General features: G+C 46.1%; 1 protein-coding gene across 1 annotated transcript; it reads right to left on the bottom strand.

The window, feature by feature from the left end:
* Positions 1–361: 361 nt before the first annotated feature.
* Positions 362–19,066, bottom strand: LOC142070318 (uncharacterized). The gene is made up of 5 exons (XM_075123926.1): positions 18,162–19,066; positions 14,989–15,070; positions 11,965–12,091; positions 6,314–6,427; positions 362–5,948 (listed from the first exon to the last, which is right to left on the bottom strand). Exons 1-5 carry the CDS (start codon positions 18,308–18,310, stop codon positions 4,306–4,308), a joined length of 2,115 nt encoding a protein of 704 aa, XP_074980027.1. The 5' UTR covers positions 18,311–19,066; the 3' UTR covers positions 362–4,305.
* Positions 19,067–21,600: the final 2,534 nt, after the last annotated feature.

Below are 21,600 nucleotides of genomic sequence, written 5' to 3'. Positions count from 1 at the left end.
AAACCAGACTGGGGTAAGGATTGGGCATGGCCATGGCAGAGACTGGAGAGCAAGACCCCTGAGTCCTACTCAGATCAGCCCCACCTCACTGATCTCTCCTTACTCAGACACACTGCACCCTCTCCCCAAATTCCTGAAAACCTGGGTAGGGAAGCTTACTTTCCTTCATGATGGTCTGAGCTCTACCTCCCCACCCGGCCACAGCTGGAACGAAGATAAATGCCCCCTCCCTTGCTCCCCTTTGGGAAACAAAGTGTTAATTTAGAGGAATCTGATAAGGCTCAGACATGGAGTGGCTGATCTCCGCTCCGAGTCTCCTCAGTACCAGCCCCCGTTGCTTATTGAAAGAAATGACTCAAGATCCCAGTTACATGCTTTATTAACACGAATGAATAAAGCCAAGAACACACATCAGTAAGGCTAAATGACTATAAATACTACTCAGCGAACTAAGGGTTAAACAGTACAATGATAAAGTTCAAGTGAAATCAGTAAATCAATGAGTTAACCGAATATTGGGTTGGAACCAAGTCATCAATTTAGTCAAGCCATCAGATTAATACAGCAGAAAAATCAACCCTTATAATTCCAAAAACAGCAACCCAAGGAGAGAAGGGCATATTTAGAGATGCCGAAACCCCAATGGGAGATTTTCACCCAGGCAGTGCATTCCAGATTTAGCCAGCTGAATTTTTCAATACTGAAACCAAATTATTGCTTACATTTAGACCACAACCTCAAAGCGAATTACAGTTTTCTCCTCAGTTTTCACTATTGTGTAGTTAATACTTCTCCTCGCCCTCTTGCATCTTCCCTGTGTAGATTTCAGAGGTGTTCACACACTCACATGAACTGAGCCACACTGTTACTCCCCAATCTAATGGAGCCTTCCCAGCCCTTCTATGTTCATAAAAAAAAACAGCAATAGACAAAAATTGAAAAAGGAAAATAAATTTCAAAGATTACAAGGGGCTGGATCTCTGTAGCTCTTCATCTTTGGATTCACCTGGAGTAGGAACCGTAGCTGCAGTTTAGGAACCAGGTAATGCAATAGATGGTCCAGCACGTCGGCCTAGCAGGCTTTTCAGGTACAAGGAGACTAGTGAAGGCTGCATAGCCTGTCGACGTTGTGTTTCATTCCCCAGAGGGATCAGTCCTGGGATCCTGGCAGTCAGTCTCTCTTAGATGACTTACATAACATAGAACGCAAGACTGGTTACACTAGGTCAGACCAATGGTCCATCTAGCCTGAGAGTGACCAGTGCCAGATGCTTCAGAGGGAGTGAACACAACATGTTTGCTGATCTGAAAGCTGAAGGACTTCTACCCTTACCTTTATCGTTGTAGATTCCAGCGTACTCTACCTTACCACACCTCCCCCGAGATCTCTGGGCAAATCAGTTGTGAACGAATCCTTCAATACAGACGTGTCGCACTCCAGTTGAAGTGAGGCAGAGTTTGGGCCAATGTCAGTTTGAAAAAGCCCTGCTTAACCCAGCGGTTTTCTCAAAGTACCTGCTGTCATAAACCGCATGTTGTGTGGACGTGCGAACCCCAAAGGTATTAAACATGAAAGAAACATAAGGCCAGTAATGGGGAGGTTTCCATGGCCAGGCCTGAGGGTTAAACAGCTGGGCTCGAACAGCTGGCCTCCTCAAAAGGAAAAGGGCCTCAGCACCCACAAAAATAACTGGTTGCAAAAATAAATCATCACGCATCCATCACCATTTGAAATTCTGACATCTCCTGCCTGATGTGTTTTTGTTTAGCAAACAAGCAAACGGGGGAACTCTCTGGCTGTTCCCCTCTAACTGGGTAAAAGCTTCCACAGCTTCTCTCGAGCAATTTTCCTCTTAACAGAAAATTTATTTTAAAGTTTATCAAAATAAATTCCATTTGAAATAGAAATCATTCCAGTCTATACTGCGTCTCTATTTTCGTACATGCTATTTCTCTCATATGTTCCCCCCACTCTAATTCCTTCAGAGTGAGGTTTCACTTTTCAGGATTAGCCACCATTTCCGATATAGTAGGAGGGAGCAGGGAGAGAACTAGGAGAAAACCTGAATTATATTGTAACACTGACAGTTTTCACAGAATCAGCCTCTTACTTTACACTAATTAACTTAATATTTAATTACATTGTCGCTGAGAATTTATTCAAAGATTACAAAATATAAACCTTTTGGGCAGTTTTCTCTTAATTCCCATTTCCACCCAATGAGCTTCATGTGAAGTCACATTCTACCATAACCTAGGAGCCTTCCATTTCTGAGGGTTCATTTCTCCCTGGGTCTTCTCCCAGAAGTGTGGGTGGAAGGGGTCTCACACTATGTGGGAAAGCTGCATCATGAGAAAAACCACCTGTGCTCTACTTTCACACTTTCTAATCTTCCAGAGTAGCAAGAGGTGGAGAAGTGATACAAATGCATTAGACTCAAGAGCAAAACTAACGGACCAAACCACAAACTCGGGACTCAGCACTCATGGATCCTGCAGCCTGAACTTGGAATCTGATACACTCCCCCATTGGCTACCATCATTTAACCATCATGGAAGTGCTTCTTGTCCAACAAGGCAGCCAGATTGGGACCCATAGGCATGGCATGGCTCTGAAAGAATCAGCTGTTTCTCTCTGTGCTTCATGAAACTTGGGATCCAAATGGTAAAGGACGGTTGTTCCCAATTTCATCATGGCATCCTTTAGGACCGTGAGCAATGCCACTTAACTAGGGAGCAGCGTTCTAAAAACAGTTTACCTGGGCCACAGGTCACCATAGCGTCCATCTCTGGGGTGAAAAATCAACCACGAGTACCTGCAATTTCTACCCGGGTTCTTGTCAAATCTTTGACCTTAGTTGTAGCAATTTTACATGGCTCTGGTGTAGAATTCTTCACCAACCACACAACATACCAGTAGCGATACTGAGGTATAACTCCCCCAAATATGCCCTTTTGTTTCTTTAATCTGATGGCACAGATTTAAATTAGGGACTAAATTCAGGTGCATCTCAGAATCCCTGTAAGACACCAAATGTCAGGTATGTATTCAAAATAGGTGTCTTTCTGCAGCTCCATCACATTCCTCATGGATTTCATTTCCTACACCTTTGCAGCATCTCCCAGGAGTGAGCTGAACAGAAATGTCACTTCCATTTTTCCCATCTCTACCTAGGAAGGGATTGCATTTCCCAAATAATAGGCAATATGCACCTGATGAGGAAGGGGAGATCTTCAGGAGCAACCTCCTGCAGGGCCTGGGCCAAAACTGCTTTGGGAGGCAAATGAATGGGTGTTTTGCTTAGTTCCAAATCATTTACTAGGGAATCCTCTTCCCAGCCCTTTAGGGAAATATTGACCTTACCAATTGAACAACAGGGGGATTGGGATGGCGATGGGGAATCCCTCTGATTTACCCTATGTTCTTCTGTTGTTACAGAGGGGAAATGACATTTTTCCCTAGCCCTTCCCTGTTCCTGCTCTTTGTTATACTTAAAATATACTGAAGTGAGGAAAACGGTAGTAAAAATATCTGCTCTCCAGCAAAACGTGAAGCAACATCAGAGCAACTGGGAATGAAACAATTTTTTCCCGAAGGTGGAACCTGATGACTAACAATTGTTTTTAAATGGGGGAACAGTATAACCGTGATGCTCAGGGTTTGTTAAGACTAGGAAAAGTGATGGAGTTTAGGTCAGGTCAAGGGGAAAGCTAATGCCAACCACTGCACCTCGGCTGCATCTGCACGACAACTGTAATTGTCTTTTAACACCAAGATCACTAACTTGAGCAGCCAACGCCATGTACAGTCCTAGTGGATGTAAGGCACGGGTAGTTTTTGCCTCAGTGTAGCTTGTTGGGATCAAATGTCTCTCTCCCACCTGGAGCTGATGAACATTCCTGACTGGTGGGACACACGCTCCTTCGACTTAAAAGGAAACGAGTTCATAGAAAAGATCACAGGACTGACCCCAAAGAAGGGTGAGCTGCAAAAAGGCAGAAGCAGGCAACTGATCTGGGGGAGCTGAGCGACCACGGTGAAGATGGTGCACAGATCACTAAGTGGGAATTAGCAAATGTGATGTAAAAAAAAAATAAATCTTTGGCCAGCCCTCGTCAAGGCATTCGTTACAGTTCTCTCTCATGTGCATTTTCTGATGTCTAATAAAGGTTGAACTACGATTAGGGTGACCAGATGCCCCAATTTTATAGCGACAGTCCCAATTCTTGGGTCTTTTTCTCATATAGGCTCCTATTCACCCCCTACCTCCTGTCCCAATTTTTTACATTGGCTGTCTGGTCACACTAGCTCCGATTGAAGTTTGAGCACGTGGAGGGCGTCTCTCCCGTGTGGATTCTCCGATGTGTGATAAGGTTTGAGCTCCGATTGAAGTGTTTCCCGCACTCAGAGCACGTGTAGGGTTTCTCCCCTGTGTGGATCCTACGATGTGTGATAAGGTGAGAGTGCAGACTAAAGCTTTTCCCACACTCAGAGCACGTGAAGGGCGTCTCCCCTGTGTGGATCCTCTGATGGGTGATCAGGTTTGAGCTCTGATTGAAGCTTTTCCCACACTCCGAGCAGGTGTAGGGCGTCGCCCCTGTGTGGATCCTCTGATGTGTGATCAGGTTTGAGCTCTGATTGAAGCTTTTCCCGCACTCGGAGCACGTGTAGGGCGTGTCTCCTGTGTGGATTGTCTGATGTCTGATAAGGTGTGAGCTCCGACTGAAGCTTTTCCCACACTCGGAACATGTGTAGGGCGTCTCCCCTGTGTGGATTCTCCAATGTGTGATAAGGCTTGACCTCCGATTGAAGCTTTTCCCGCACTCAGAGCATGTGTAGGGCGTCTCTCCCGTGTGGATTCTCTGATGTATGGTAAGGCCTGAGCTATAACGGAAGCTTTTCCCGCACTCAGAACACGTGTAGGGCATCTCTCCTGTGTGGATTCGCTGATGTGAGATGAGGGTCGAGCTCTGGTTGAAGCTTTTCCCGCACTCAGAGCACACGTACAGCAAATCTCCTGTGTGGATTCGCTGATGTGAGATAAGGTATGAGCTATAACGGAAGCGTTTCCCGCACTCCGAGCATGCGTAGGGCATCTCCCCTGTGTGGATTCGCTGATGTATGGTAAGGGTTGAGCTCTGGCTGAAGTGTTTCCCACACTCAGAGCAGGTGTAGGGCGTCTCCCCTGTGTGGATTCGCTTATGTATGGTAAGGGTTGAGCTCCGACTGAAGCCTTTCCCACACTCAGAGCAGGTGTAGGGTTTCTCTCCAGTGTGGGTTCTCCAATGTGTGATAAAGTTTGACCTGTGATTGAAGCACTTCCCACACTCATGGCATGTGTAGCGTGTCTCTCCTGTGTGGATTCTACGATGTATGATAAGGTGTGAGCTCTGACTGAAGCGCTTCCCGCACTCAGAGCATGTGTAGGGCCTCTCTCCTGTGTGGATTCTCTGATGTATGGTAAGGCCTGAGCTATAACGGAAGCGTTTCCCGCACTCAGAGCACGTGTAGGGTGTCTCTCCTGAGTGCATCCTGCGATGTGTGATAAGGGCTGAGCTCCGATTGAAGCATTTCCCACAGTCAGAGCACATGTAGGGTTTCTCTTCTCTGTGGATTCTCTGATGTGTGAGAAGGTCAGAGGGCCCATTGAAACTTTTCCCACACTCATGGCATGTGTAGCGTGTCTCTTCCAAGTTGATTCTCTCGCATGTAATAAGGTCTGACTGGCTACTCAAGTTTTCCTCTTGCCTGTGCTGACTCTCACAGGCTTTTGCTTTTTCTGGGAGTCCACAACTCCCGGAAACATTCCCTTTGGAGCCTCCTGAGAACATCTCATGTGGTAATACTTGTTCAGCATCTTCCTGCTGGAGTTTCTCCTTGTTCTCACTCACCATCCCATCACCTGATGGGAGACAGAGAGAATCCAGGCATAGGTCACTCCCTGCACCTGAGAGAAAGGAAATCTCAGAGAGAGGAATGGAAAAAGGGGTGAACAAACCAAAATATGTGCGGGAGAGATCAAATCTATCAGGATCTTATTTTCCCCAAACCCTTCCCCAGAGGAGAGAGAGGAAGGGATCAGTTCTGGGTCTGAATCTCACCAGAACTCTCAGGGGAAAGAGAGATTGGGGAGGAATCTGTTGCCAGTTTTCAGTCAGGAGAGGTGGGAAGCCATGAGTGACCTCTGCCTAATGATTCCACATCTGCAGGGAACAATCCTGAACTTGGAGAGCTCACAAGATCTTTGTAGGGCACCCCAAATGTTTCCTGTACTCACCGACAGTTTTGGGGTTGGTTTAATCAATTCCTCACCTGTGCAGGCAGCACTCAGGAGCACTTCTTTCTCAGAGCCGTGGAGGTCTGGGACCCACGGCTCTTCCCCTCGTTCCAGCTGCGAGATCACATCAGATTTGGAAACTGGAAACCCTGCTCAAGGCAAAGAAAACAAGGGAGGTCAGTGGAATTTGTCAGATACTTGTCACAAAGAATATTCCATGCTTTTAAGCCCAGCTCATTTTTAAGTAGTAACATCCCAAGGCCAGCTTCCTTGGCTCAAAGTGCCAGGAGATGATTATTATAAATCATATTCATTACCTTAGTGCCTAAGGGCCAACTAACAGTGGGTCCTCATTTTGCTAGGCACAGTACAAACCGAGAAGCGTTGATGGCCCGTGCCCTGAAGAAGTTACAATCTAAATAGACAAGGCAGACACAGAATGGGGGAAGGGGTACAACCCACCAGCAGAGTGAACTCCATGAAGGCAGAGTGACAGATCTGATCAACACAGGCCTATATCTTGATACTATCGGATTTAATGTTACAACCAGGGCCAGTGTTTTCCGGAAATTGTCGCTAGGACTGCATTTTTTCCCGAAATTACTCTTTGTTTCTGGAATCACCGTTAATATCCGGAATTGCTGATCAGAGGGTGGGTGGGGCATGCAGGGTCACAACCCCCCAGATTTCTCCCTGGAGACACCCGACTCCTCCCCAGGGTGCAGGGCAGAGGCTGGGGGCTGGCTGCGGTTGAGACTTGCTGCCAATTTCTTCCCTCCTCATACAAGTCAGGGATCAGCAGTGGGATGCCAGGCTCTCTCATTATGCTGCAGAGAGGACGGCACTCACAGCTGCTCGCGGCCGTATCCACAGCACCTCTCCACTGCTCATCTCCCCTGCAGACAGCTGGTTCATGCCCCGTCTCTCCAGCGCACAGCTGGCCCTAGGCTCTCAATGCCCAGTGTCTGGGCCCCACCTCCCCCACACAGCTGGCTCCTGTCCCCTCCCCTCAATGCACTTTCACCCTCTAAAGGATTATATATAGTTCATATTTGTCAATTACTCGGTTTTCATTGCCAGCAAACATTGCCACGAGTTATGACTGTTATCTGTATATTTGAGGCAGCCCTTGCAAGTATGAATACTTCACAGACTAGGATGCTGAGATGGGCCAGATGATACCGGGGAGGGCTGAGGGGTGGGCTTCCTGTGCAATCTGGTGTCACTACGGGGTGATGAACCCCAGATCTCAAGCCTGGGCATGCAGCTCTCCAGCTTTTGAAGCTTTGCCCCATGCAGAAAGGGGTAGTGACTGATTTTACCTCTTTCAGGAGACTGAAGACGACAGACTTTTTGGGGAGAAACAGCTGAGTTTGAGCTGACTGAGGAGGGTCTTTTTGGGCTACAAACTGACATGACCTGATAACCAAGATGTAAGCTTTTAAGGAAGGTTTTAATATACTTCGGAAACTATCAGGGATTCCCAAGAGAACTGATGAGGGGACAATGGTAAATATGTATTCAGATGCTTTTCTTGTTTTATATCTTTTCCCCATAAGGCATACTGACACTGTCATGGATCCATGGGATCTGTGCAATGCCCTGGCTTTTAAACACTCCTTGGGAGGTGCCCCTTGAGTGCACTAGACCCCCAATGGGTCCCACTCTTCCACAAGGATGAGCCGTGGAGCTTCAACATCAGAGACTGAGCCTCCGGCTTCAACGCTCCTATTTCAACCTGTGAGCTCTGCCCAGCAGGTCCAGCTGAACGACACTCCTCTTCAGAGACTGTTCCTCAGTCAATGCACAGAGCAAGTTTTTCCTGTGACATTGGGCAGACTTTTAAAACATAGCAGGGTTTATTAGTCAACCAAAACACAGCACTGGAAAGTCCTTGGATTAGCACAGAGAAGCGAAGAAGACAATATAGTCCAATGCTCTTGAGCCATGCTGGTGTAGAAAACACTTTGGTTTTCTTTTACTGTGCCTGTCCATTCCCTTCGCTTCTATAGAGCTCCCTGCGTCTGTGAGCCCAATTCTTCTTGCTCCCAAAAATATAACAAGTCCATGTATGCTTCACTCAGCCAAGCTGAGATCCTCCCATGGACAGGGAACAATTATTCCCTTCTCTTTGTCATAGAATCATAGAATATCAGGGTTGGAAGGGACCTCAGGAGGTCATCTAGTCCAACCCCCTGCTCAAAGCAGGACCAATCCCCAACTAAATCATCCCAGCCAGGGCTTTGTCAAGCCAGGCCTTAAAAACCTCTAAGGAAGGAGATTTCACCACCTCCCTAGGTAACCCATTCCAGTGTTTCACCACCCTCCTAGTGAAAAAGTTTTTCCTAATATCCAACCTAAATCTCCCCCACTGGAACTTGAGACCATTACTCCTTGTTCTCTCATCCGCTACCACTGAGAACAGTCTAGATCCATCCTCTCTGAAATCCCCTTTCAGGTAGTTGAAAGCAGCTATCAAATCCCCCCTCACTCTTCTCTTCTGCAGACTAAACAATCCCAGTTCCCTCAGCCTCTCCTCATAAGTCATGTGTTCCAGTCCCCTAATCATTTTTGTTGCCCTCCGCTGAACTCTTTCCAATTTTCCCACATCCTTCTTGTAGTGTGGGGCCCAAAACTGGACACAGTACTCCAGATGAGGCCTCACCAGTGTCGAATAGAGGGGAACGATCACGTCCCTCGATCTGCTGGCAATGCCCCTACTTATACACCCCAAAATGCCATTGGCCTTCTTGGCAACAAGGGCACACTGTTGACTCATCTCCAGCTTCTCGTCCGCTGTAACCCCTAGGTCCTTTTCTGCAGAACTGCTGCCGAGCCATTCGGTCCGTAGTCCGTAGCGGTGCATGGCATTCTTCCGTCCTAACTGTAGGACTCTGCACTTGTCCTTGTTGAACCTCATCAGATTTCTTTTGGTCCAATCCTCTAATTTGTCTAGGGCCCTCTGTATCCTATCCCTACCCTCCAGCGTATCTACCTCTCCTCCCAGTGTTAGTGTCATCTGCAAACTTGCTGAGGATGCAATCCACACCATCCTCCAGATCATTAATGATCAGTATTCCATTGATGTAAGTTGGTTCCAGCCAGTCCTTAATGACCCATTCATATCACCCCATGACAGTTACGTGACAAAACACCTCGTCTCTCCTGCTCTTTCTAATCATAGCAATACCAATCACAGAGGGAAACTGAGGTACGTATTGCCATGATAGAATTATCACCAAAATTCCCACCTCTACCAAACACACACAGCTCACTGCCCTTGGAGAGAAAGCAAAGCTCAGGAACTGGAGGTTAGTCCAGTGAACACAGTGGATGATAAGCTGCAATCCTCAAACCCTGGTCAAAAAGGAGAGGCATGTGGGTCCCTACCCACAGAAAGGGGCTGGCTAGAGGCCTGATACCTAAGAGGCCATTCCTTGAACAGACCATGGAGGCAGGTAAAAGGCTTAGCTACCCCAGAACTGTGACATCGCAAAAGCACATTCTGGGGAATTGTGAAATCTACTGACTCAGGTGTAATGGGAGGGAGAATTAAACTCCCCCAGTGCGTGGAGAAGACTGAGGAATGAAACACTAAAATTCAGGAGAAACAGCCTCTAATTCTTCCGGAAAAGGAGAATGTAAGAAACAAGAACTGGGCTGTGCAACTACAGGAGGGCCAGGCTCAAAGATCCAAGGAGCCTGCAGGGAAGACAGCTTGTGGCTGCTGCAGATGGGGAGAGCAGGGGGATAAGACTCTCTCCAAACTCTCACTCCTGTTGACACCAAACTGATTTTATGATCTATGACCTAGTCTCATGTATTTTTGGCAATTTTATGCTCGCTGGAGGTAAAATGTCATTATCAGAGTATTGCTTTTTAGCTTGGAACATGCATGGAGGGGAAAGTAGGTGAACATAAATAAATGGGCTGTTAAGCTTGCTACGGTTAAGGGCCTTATATTAGGTTGAGGCTTCGTGGGAGTAGTTACGCTAAAGTCTGGGATTTACCTGAATGGGCCTAAAGAGAGAATCCCAGGTCAGACATTTTGCACCCTCATTTTGAGAGACTACCGAGTAACCACAAACAGGGGCAATATGCCACAGGATTCTGAAAGAAGAAAGTTTGGGGTGGGGGCTTTAGCAATTAAGTTGCTATGCAGTATCTCAGCAGTTGGACCTAATTCATAGATTGGAATTATTAATAAATAAGTGATGTAAATCATGAGTATTAATGCTTGATGCTTAATTATGGACTTTCCAAAGGCCACATATGGGTTGGGGCAGCTATTGACATTATTGTAATCAGAGTAAAGGAGCAGATATGGGATATAGCCATCCTATTACCATAAGGAACTGGATAAAATACCTCTTCTAGTTACCATTTTTTCATTTTGTCAGGTCCCCGAGACAGTGTAAACTGAAGCAGGGCCTCCCTTCTGATGGTCTCCCTTGCCCCATGATCTTTGTTTCCAATGGTGTCCATAACTTGGAAGTATGCACAGTGCAAGAGCCTCTTTACTATACTTACCTTAGTCTAATCGTTATGTGACTTGATCCTTGCCTACGATTTCAGTTATAACTGTCTGTATTAAATCAAGCTTCTGTGTGTTTCACCAGATTTCATCTTCTCAATTAACTCTGAGCTGCCATGTACAAGGGCAAGTTGTACCCCAATACGTAGGTGTAAAAATGGTACAGGCTACACCACCACCCTGTCACATCATCATCAACGTGCCCATTTGTGCCTGGGTAGTGGTCCTGTTATGGGAAGAAGGAATGCAGCAAGGACTCAGGATCGGTGGCCAGGAAAGCTGTGCATAGAGGTGGGGAGGTTATTTGTGGAGGGGGGTAAGGAGTGGGAGAGGGAGGTCAAGAGTTAAAATAAAAATATTTGGGAAAAAAAATGTATAAGGAAGTGAAACTGAACAGAAATAAAACTGGAGTGTAGGCTCTAAACCAACAAGGCCTGGGTAGGGATTCGGGGTTAAAGGTCTGGGATCTCCCACAGCTCTAGATCCCCAAACCCCTCCTCCCTCCCACTGACCCACCCAGCCTACTTCCTGGGTGTCCTTCCTCCACACTCCCCCTCCCCTTCGTCCCATTACTCTCAGCGGGCACCACCTCCCGGCACCTTGGGAAGTTCTTGTGTTCCTTCCTCGTCTCGCAGTACCTCATCCCTCCCTGCTACTTCTTAGCTCTAACCCTGGACACACCCTCCCCATTTCCTGGCACCCCAGGATTATCTCCTCCTTCTCCTTCCCCTTCTCCTCCCCTCCCATGGCTCTGTTCTCCCTTCACCCGTGGGGTCCTGAACGGCAACATTATGCCCTCTCCTATCAAAAGAGGAGCTCATCTGACTGTCACACAAGCCATGCATGAGCCATACACCTATTTACTCAATTTAGAATCCTACAGGCAGCGTATTTTCCTCTTAAAATGAGGAAAAGGCAGGAAAGCTACAGTTATTAATGTAGCCAATAAGGATACATTAAATGCATTTTTAAAATGACTGATGGCACCAAAAAGCACATATCCAAAAAATTATACTAGTGGGTGGGAGATGAGGCAAAAAAAAGGGGGGGGCAAGGACACTTGTCAAAACTTGTATGAGGAATAAAGGTATAAAGTTATTACTACTCAGGTTCTTCAGAGCTTCTAATAACTGAGGGGACAGGACTCCTTACCCAGCAAGACCACCGTCTCATAGTTCTCCTGCATGACGTCTCTGTAGAGGGCTCTCTGAGTGGGGTCCAGCAGAGCCCATTCTCCCTTGGTGAAATACACAGCCACCTCCTTGAAAGTCACCAGCCCCTGAAAGACCAAGAGTCCTACACTCAGTACCTGCTGCCCCAGTCTCAACCCCACTATTCACGGAACAGCAGCGCCAGGTAAATGGATGCTCCGGGAGGCACATGTTAACCGAGTCCCACCCCACCTTGCTTAGAGCAGCCAGGATGCCTCACAGGGTAGAAAGAGAGAATCTTTGTGTCTCCCAGCTGACAGACGGAGGCAGGGTCTTCACATTTATCACATACCTACTACCCAGAGCTTGATATAGGAGATGATGCTGTCTCTGGACCCTGCTGGTGGCTCCCTGGTAGGAATCCCAACACTCTCCAAATAAAATACATGGAAGACAGGGGACGTCAATAGTAAAAACTATAAATTAAAAGGTCAGAATTGTAGAAAATGGGTAAGGGAAGCTATCAGAAATCAATGACGAATCAAGGAAAATAAGAAGGAAGTTATTAAAAGTATATTAAGGACAAAATCAATCCTAACAATGTCAGTGGTCCATTAGCAGATGGAAATGGCAGAATTATCAAAAATCATGCAGAAGAGATAAAAGTGTTCAATAAATGTTTCTCTCCTGGATTTGGGGAAAAACCGATGATGTAACTCATATCATAAGATGTTGACGATGACACTTTTTCCATTCCAACAATAACTCACGAGGATGTTAAACAGCAGCTATTAAAGGTAGACATGTTTAAATCAGCAGGTCCAGATAACTTGTTTCCAAGAGTTTTAAAATGACCTGGTGGAGGAGTGTGGTGGACTGTTAATGTTGATTTTAATTAGGACTTGGAACACTGGGGAAATTCCAGAAGACTGGAATAAAGCTAATGCTGTGCCAATATTTAAAAAGTGTAAAAGAGATGATCCAGCTAATTACAAGAGTGTTAGTCTGACATCGATACTGGACAAGATAATGGAGCAGCTGATACTTGACTTCATTAATAAAGAAAAAAAGGAGGGTAATATAATTAGTACCCGTTAACAAAGGTTTAGAGAAAATAGATCCTATCAAACTAACTGGGGATATCCTTATTGGATGAAATCAAAAGTTTGGCTGCAGCAAATAGTATTGATGTAATATACCTAGACTTCTATGAGGCATATGACTTGGTTCAGCACAATATTTTGACTAAAAAACTAGAATGATACTAAACAAACATGGCATACATTAAATAGATTAAAAACGGTGATTGTAAATGGGGAACCATGGTGAAGTGGATTTATTTCTAGTGGGTTCCCGCAACGATTGGTTCATGGCCCTGTGCTATTTAACATTCTTATCAATAACCTAGAAGAGAATATAAAAACATCACTGATAAAGTTTGCAGTTGCCACAAAGATTGGGGGTGGTGGTAACGAATCAAGTGTCAGTAGATTCAGGCTCCAACACTGGGAGTCTGGGAAGTTTTCCCAGCCCTGGCTGGGGGGTTATTTCCTGTTCCACAAGGAGGGGAACTTCCATTCCCAACTCCTGTGCCTGGAAACTAGGCTCAATCTGACACTACACCCCATATTCAGCATAATGGCATGATAATAATACGATTAGCACATAACTATGATGCATTTTTTACAAGATGAGTCATGTGCGGTGTCATTGGAAAAGTTATGATTTGCTGAATATGATTATCCTTTTTGTGTCCATGTATCATGTTTGTATCTGGAGTTACCGATATTGTCTATATATCTGCATTTCAAATGTGCTCACTCTGGGTAATACCCACAACTAGCCTTTCAGGTACAACAACGAAGAAGCTCGACAAGTGCGGATGGCTCATCAACAAAGATAATGGACCATGGAATAGCTTAGCCTTCCAGTGAATAGCCTTCTGCCAGCCTATGAGTAATGGCTACTATGACTCAGCAGGGCATGCTAGGGCATGTGACCAGACCACATGACACTGAACTCCACTTTGGTACCTGTATTTTTCCACAAAGTGGACTGGTAAGTGACTTTGGAACAAAGGGTTCCCACCATATGGAAAAGCTATATGAATGTGGGGTGTGACATCATCTCTTGGCCTCACTCCCCACACAAGAGAACTCCTGGAAACACCTGAGGAACAAAGACTGAGCGGGCGGAAGTGCTGGTCCCAGGCTAAAGGGATTTCTAGCCTGTGTATGGAAACTTGGTGAACTGCTTGTATCAACAGTCAGGGTGACAAATTGCTAATTCATGTCCTATCTATCTAGCATGCTAGGCTTAGTTTGCATTTTTGTTTATTTGCTAGGTATTCTGCTTTGATCTGTTTGCTAACTGTTATAATCACTTAAAATCTATCTTTCTGTAGTTAATAATCTTGTTTTATGCTTTATCTTAGCCAGTGTATTTTGAGTGAAGTGTCTGAGAAGAAAAAAATCTCAGCTTGGCTAACACAAGCTTGTTGGGCAGTTCTTTCCCACACCAAGGGGAAGGAAAACTATATTCATGAATTTATATTGTACAGATCCCTGTCCGGTTGAAGACAGTATAATTCTGGGTTTATACTCCAGCATGGGTGCAAAACTGGGGAGCTGGGAAATTGGCTGTTGTCTTCTATCTGTCCTTGAGTGACTTAGGTAAAGCACTCAGGTAGCTTAGTTGGATATATGATGCCACCTGCTGTCATGTTGAGTGATAAGAGGGCCTGGAGAGGCTGGCTGAAACTCCAGCAAAGCAGCGTGAGAAGGGCCAGACCAGCTTGACGGTTAGAGGGCACAGTGGTTCCCAGAAGCCCCCAGACTGCACCCCAGGGGTTACAACCCATCACTCCCAAGATTACAAAAGTCTCAGCAGATTTGTCACATCCTGTCCCCTCCCTTTCTCAACCCTAGATATTTCCTGCCAGAGGAGAAGCTCCCACCCTCCTATGCATTTACTGCTCCTCTCCCTCCAAGCAGAACCCACCACCAGCTCCCTCATAATCCCTTACCTGAGCCAGATCCATTGCAGCCATTTCCTTCCCCCGGGAGGATGGGATGATCTGGAGTGAAACGTGGACGTTATTCTGTAGCCTGCCAGGGCGATAAGGGAATGTGAGAGAATTCAGACGGGGCTTTTGTCCATTCCACAAGCCAATTCCCCCCAGGATTTTTCCCTGCTAATGGACATTCTAGGTTCTGCCACACTGTGAAGCACAGAGTGACCTTATTCCAGTACAGGCCTAGCCCCCTCCCACCAGGGTGGAACGCTCTGAGACATGGTGAAACCCTCCCAGTAACAGAGTCTCTCAATTACACTTATCAAGTTTGCGGATAATATCAAGATGGGAGGGGTTGCAAGAGCTTTGGAGGAGAGGATTAAAATTCAAAATGATCTGGACAAACTGGAGAAATGGTCTGAAGTAAAAAGGATGAAATTCAATAAGGACAAATGCAAAGTACTCCACTTAGGAAAGAACAATCAGTTGCACACATACAAAATGGGAAATGACTAGGAAGGAGCACTGCGGAAAGGGATTTGGGAGTCATAGTGGATCACAAGCTAAATATAAGTCAACAGTGTAACGCTGTGGCAAAAAAATCAAACATCATTCTGGGATGTATTAGCAGGAGTATTGTCAGCAAGACACAAGAACAATGAGGAGTCTTGAGGCACCTTAAAGACTAACACATTTATTAGAGCATAAACTTTCGTGGGCTATGACCCACTTCTTCAGACCACAAGACTCCTCGTTGTTTGTTCTGAAACAGACTTACACAGCTACCCCTGAAACAAGACACAAGAAGTAATTCTTCCACTCTACTCTGCGCTGATTAGGCCTCAACTGGAGTACTGCGTCCAGTTCTGGGTGTCACATTTCAGAAAAGATGTGGACAAATTGGAGAAAGTCCAGAAAAGAGCAACAAAAATGATTAAAGGTCTAGAAAACACGACCTGTGAGGGAAGATTGCAAAAATTGGGTTTGTTCAGTCCGGAGAAGAGAAGACAGAATGGACATGATCACAGTTTTCAAGTACATAAAAGGTTGTTACAAGAAGAAGGGAGAAAAATTGTTCTTCTTAACCTCTGCGGATAGGACAAGAAGCAATGGGCTTAAATTGCAGCAAGGGCAGTTTAGGTTGAACATTAGGAAAAACTTCCTAACTGTCAGGGTGGTGAAGCATTGGAATAAATTGCCTAGGGAGGTTGTGGAATCTCCATCCTTTGGAATATTTAAGAGCAGGATGGACAAACACCTGTCCGTGACAGTCTAGATCACGGGTGGCAAACCTGAGCCTTTGAAGGAGCCAGAATTTACCATTGTACATTGCCAAAGAGCCTCATTCATATGTAACGATTATACACATATGTGTGTGTGTGTATATATGCACACACATACATTATCAACTTATATAATTATATTTATTATACATTTATAATGTATAGTAAACAATAATAACTTAATCTTTTACTTAGTGGGACTTCTGCCAATCCTTGCTTTCAACAATTCCCTTGAAGTTTGGTTTGTGTTCAGTTGTGCTCACACGCAGCAGTTCTCTTAAGTGGCTGTCTGTCAAAATGGATCGGTGCTTGGATTTCACATGTTTGAGTGTCGAGAAGAGAGACTTGCAAAGATAGGTTGAGGGAAACATCGAAATTAATTATAGGGCTGTACCTCTGGGGTATTTAACCTTTGGTACAGATTTCCAGAAAGTAAGGGTCCCCTATGCCTTCTGAACGGATTTCAATCTTCCAAAAGTTCTATTATTTCCATCTGGGATGTTGCTTCGTCAGTGACTAAAGGGGGCTTCAGACAATTGGCTTTCACTGCCCTCGCCTGCAGGCACCGTTCCCCGCAGCTCCCTTTGGCCGGGAATGGGGAACCGCGCCAATGGCATCTTTGGGGGTGGTACCCACTGGCGAGGGCAGCCCCAACCCACCGCCAGGAGCCACTGCTGGAGATGCTGGCCACTTCCGGGAGCGGTGCAGGGCCAGGGGAGGCAAGAAGCCTGCCTTAGTCCCACTAAACGACGCAGCCACCATGGAGCCGCTCAAGATAAGCGGCGCTGGGCCGAACGCCTCCTGCACCCTGAAACCCCAATCCCCTGCCCTGAGCCCTCTGCCGCACCCCAACCTCCTGCCCTGAGCCCCCTCGTACTCCACACCCCCTCCTGCACCCCAACACCCTGCCTTCAACACCTGCTCTACCCCTGCTGCACCCCAACCCACTGCCCTGAGCCTCCTCCTGCACCATGCACCCCTCCTGCACCCCAATCCCTTGCCCTGAACCCCTTCCTGCACACTGCACTCCCTCCCACACCCCAGCCCCCAGCCCTAGATTCATGGCCCTGCGTACAGTTTCCCCACCCAGATGTGGCTGTCGGGCCAAAAAGTTTGCCCCCATACCCCCCCCAGCTTAGAGATTCTCTGCCAGTCAGGAAGTGGTAGCAGCGCGGGAAGACTGGCAGCTGATAGTTGGAGGGGTGAAGAGGTTTGGAGTATGGTGGGGGGCAGAAGCGGCTGGGACTGGGTGACCGGGGGCAGGTCAGTCTCCATGTGGGACACTCGTTCCTCCTGTGCCCCTTCCACACCCTCTTGCGAGTAGAGAACGACCACTCTGTCCCCACCCCCAGAGGCTACCGTGTCTCAGGACTCTCCCAAGTTGCACCCACTAACTCTCTTCCCATTTGGGGTATAGCTCAGGGCAACAATTTCCCACCAAGAAGAACCCTGCTCTCTGTTCTGGTGCCATGGGGGCCTGTGGTGGGCGAATGGCAGAACTGCAGCACTTCTCGGGGACAATGTATTTTCTTCATCCAAAATAAACAAACAAATAAATAAAATTCTGTGCTGGAGGTGAATTCTGTGCGTACGCAGTGGCGCAGAATTCCCACATGAGTTACTCACACCCTGCACAAACATCACCTGCTCACTCCCATCTCTTCGCCCTATGTCGCCGAGTCCCAGAGCTGCCGCTGTCATTAATGCACACAGGCTTTCTCTCCTGTTAATGCTGGCAAGACCCAATCCAGTGACAGGACTGAACTCCCTTATTTTCCCATCACATGGGACAGTCTCAGCTGAGGGGGAGGTGAGAGTGGGAGGGGGTACAAAGGGAAAAGCCATGCTGGTCACAGGATATCAAAGAGAGGTATTTTAATAGGTTCTTAAACCTAGACCCACCTGGGTCTCTCCAAGAGATCTGAAAGTGGCAGAAGAAGGAAAACAGAGTTCAGGACTTTTAACCAAACATTTTCAAGCCCCTGGAAGAAACTACATATCCCTTCTGCCCCCTGGGTACGCTTGTGTCCTATATGAGGGACCACCTTCATGTGTGGTGGGTGCACGGGTGGGGTCCCCAAACAACTAGACCCATCTGCAGACTGGAAAGCCAGGGCAACTCCAGTACAGCATGAGGAGCGTGGTAGCAGTTCTGGAGCCTCTGCCCCCTCTAGGTCCCATGGTAGATGGCTCTGGCAGCATCAAGTGGGTCCATCACTGCAAGGGAAGGCTGGGGTCGTGTCTGAGATTGGGGTGAAGAGTGTGGGTGAGGGGGGTCCATGCCCAGGAATGGGGGATGGAATTCACCTCCTCACTCCTCTGCAGAGACCAGCAACTAGGGATTTATCCAGTGAAGTGAATTTCACTCTGGGTGACTTTGAGCCAGCCACTGAAAGATCCTTGTGCCTTAGGTTCCACACTGGCCAAAGGAGTTTACCAGTACTTCCGCCCTAGACTGCCGGGGGCAGCCAGGGAAAATTAGTAGGTTATGGGAATTAGAAGGTGAAAATTCATTACGAACTATGATATGTGTGTGTTTATTATTAAATCATCAGACACCCAACAATCCCGGTCCTCCTTCCGATGAGCTATAAATACCGAAGAGACTCAGCTCCTGATCCTGCAGTGAATTTCTGCCCCTCCTCACTTTCTATAGCAACACTTTCAAGAACAGGCCAGGGAAACATGTAAATACTTTGAACCAAATTCCAGAAACTGCTGAGCATGCACAAGTTAAAATGAAACCAAGGTCCCGTCGCTCTAAGGACCTGGCCCCTAGCGCAAAATAAGAGACACTCGCCAGAAATCTGAAACGCCACTTCATAACTGATAGAATGGTATTTATCTATTGACTTTTGGAAATTACCAATAAAAGAAACAACGCAGTGAAGTTGATACCCTGAGAGAAAGATCTCATGTGTCTTTACAAATCAGTATAATCTAATCTGGAACTTTATAGAGTAAAATGCCTTATTCTTAGCCCATGGCGATTAACTGGGCAGAATTAAGGTTGGGTGCCTTAGCTGTGAATTTCCATCCCCCTAGCACATTGCGATTGCTGTTAAGTGGGTTTCGCAAAATTCATTTTGTCAATTTTTTTTTTCAGATTTCAAATGATGATATGAGTATTTATTTTTAAGCCCTTTTTTCAATGTTTACAATTTCAATGTTCAGCGTTGTGGGAAGTTATGAGGGTGGTCAGACAACAATTATTTAATTTCAGTAAACGTTGAGATTCAAAAAGCCAAATCTTTATAATGGTTCAAACACAAATTGTCAACGTCACATGCAAAATATACAGTGTAAATATCCTTCAATCAAACTTGAATATCTCCAGAAGCATTTCTGTATTTTACCTATATAAATATTTTTTTCATCTGTGTGTGTAGAGTGAAATCAACATGGACTGGGAGCTGAGCTGACCAGGAGGCCAGAACTCACGGGGGGTTGGGACAAGAAGTTAACAGGACTGGGTAGAGGCACTTCTGTATATTTTCCCCCGTTTACCATCCTGCCATGCATTTAGCTTAGAAACTTTTCATTCACATTTAAACACATTGGAGCTAAGCTGTGTTGATGCATTTCCACTTACAGTGGTACAGTTTTAATTAGGTGCTTAATCAGATGTTTATGCAACACAAAGCAGTCAATAACTGGTGTGCTTTAATTAACTTGACTGTGTGTCGTGCATCCGTTTTAAAAAACAAAAAAGATGGTGTGAGCGAGTGTCAAAATTTCAGGCATTAACACATGGAAAGTAGGGCTCAGTTCATTTCTCATGCGTTTATCTCAAAATTTTATTTTCGCTTTTGAATCAGCATTAATACCATGGTGTTCTAATAGCAGTGGGATCTATTTGCATAATTGTTTCCAAGATTTCATTGGCTATTGTGAACCAGCCATCTTAACCTTTTATTTTGAGATTACTAAATACAATCCAGCGCACGACTCCTGAAAGTCTGCAAGCCCTGACCGGTGACATGCTCCCTAGAGAGCAAACACCTGATGAGCCCTTTCGCCCTAAAAAGCACGTTTGGCTCTTTGACATTGCTTTATCCACCCCACCAGAAAATGCTATCGGTAACCAGGTAATTACAGCGTACCTTCACTAGGTATAGTCCTACCAGCTATGTGCCAAAACTCAAATGGTTCTGTTTGGTTTATCTTTCATGCAGCTTTGCAATTACTAGATCCCATTTAAAAACTGGAACTGAAATAACCAAAGCAAGTTAAGAAGAGAGTGGCTTCGGGCACAGGTGGGGGTAAAACAACAAAGGGAAAGAACTGACTACGCAAAAAGGGAACATCCCAAACTATCAGAGCCCCAGACCCCCGTCCAACTGAATCCACCCAAGGCAGGCATAACAAGCTGGGCCCCTGAAAAATCACCCATCCCATCTGGCAGTGAATGCCGCGTGTTCCAGATGGAGCTATGGTGTGTACGTCTGCTCCGCTGACATGCTGCTTCGGTACGGAAGGCACCACGGCCAAAGGGAGCAGAGACATGGACTCCTACAAAACACAATCCCAGATACACCTCCAACATCGCATCCCTTCCCCAACCTCCACAATGTCTGCCATCCCTTCCCCCACTTCCATGTGACCACTCTCAGCCTATTGCTAACAGTTCCTTCTAGCCTTCAGCACTATAAATAAATAAAACATGGTGTTACAAAAGGTAGATCGTGCCAGGAAAACCTGATCTCCTTCTGTGAGAGGGGAACTAATTTTTTGGACAAAGGAAATGCAGTAGCTCTCATCTATCTGGATATCAGTAAGGCATTTGATACAGTTCCACATGGGAAACTATTCTTTACATTGGAGAAGATGGAGATTAATATGAGAACTGAAAGGTTGATAAGGAATTGGTTACAGGGGAGACTACAAGGAGTCATACTGAACGGTGAGTTGTCAGGCTGGAGGAAGGTTACAAGTGGAGTTCCTCAGAGATCAGTCTTGGGACTAAATCTTATTCAACATTTTTATTCGTGACCCTGGCACAAAAAGTGGGGGTGACACACAAAGCTGGGACGGATTGCCAATCTGGAGGAGGACGGAAATGTCATCCAAGAAGATCTGCATGACCTTGAAAGCTGGAGTAATAGAAAATGGGATGAAAATTAATAGTGCAAAATTATGCACTTAGGGACTAACAAGAAGAATTTTTGCAATAAACTGGGGATTTATCAGTTGGAAGTGACAGAGGAGAAGAAAGACCTAGGTGTATTGGTTGATCACAGGATAATTAGGAGTTGCCAATGTGATGCAGCCGTGAAATAGGTTAATCCAATTCTAGGATGCATCAGGCGAGGTATTTCCAGTAGACACAGGGAAGGATTGG

The sequence above is a fragment of the Caretta caretta genome, chromosome 28, assembly GCF_965140235.1.
Source record: "Caretta caretta isolate rCarCar2 chromosome 28, rCarCar1.hap1, whole genome shotgun sequence".
Taxonomy (NCBI): domain Eukaryota; kingdom Metazoa; phylum Chordata; order Testudines; family Cheloniidae; genus Caretta; species Caretta caretta.
Note: the sequence above shows the minus strand (reverse complement) of the source record. Positions and strands in the feature narration are given on the sequence as shown.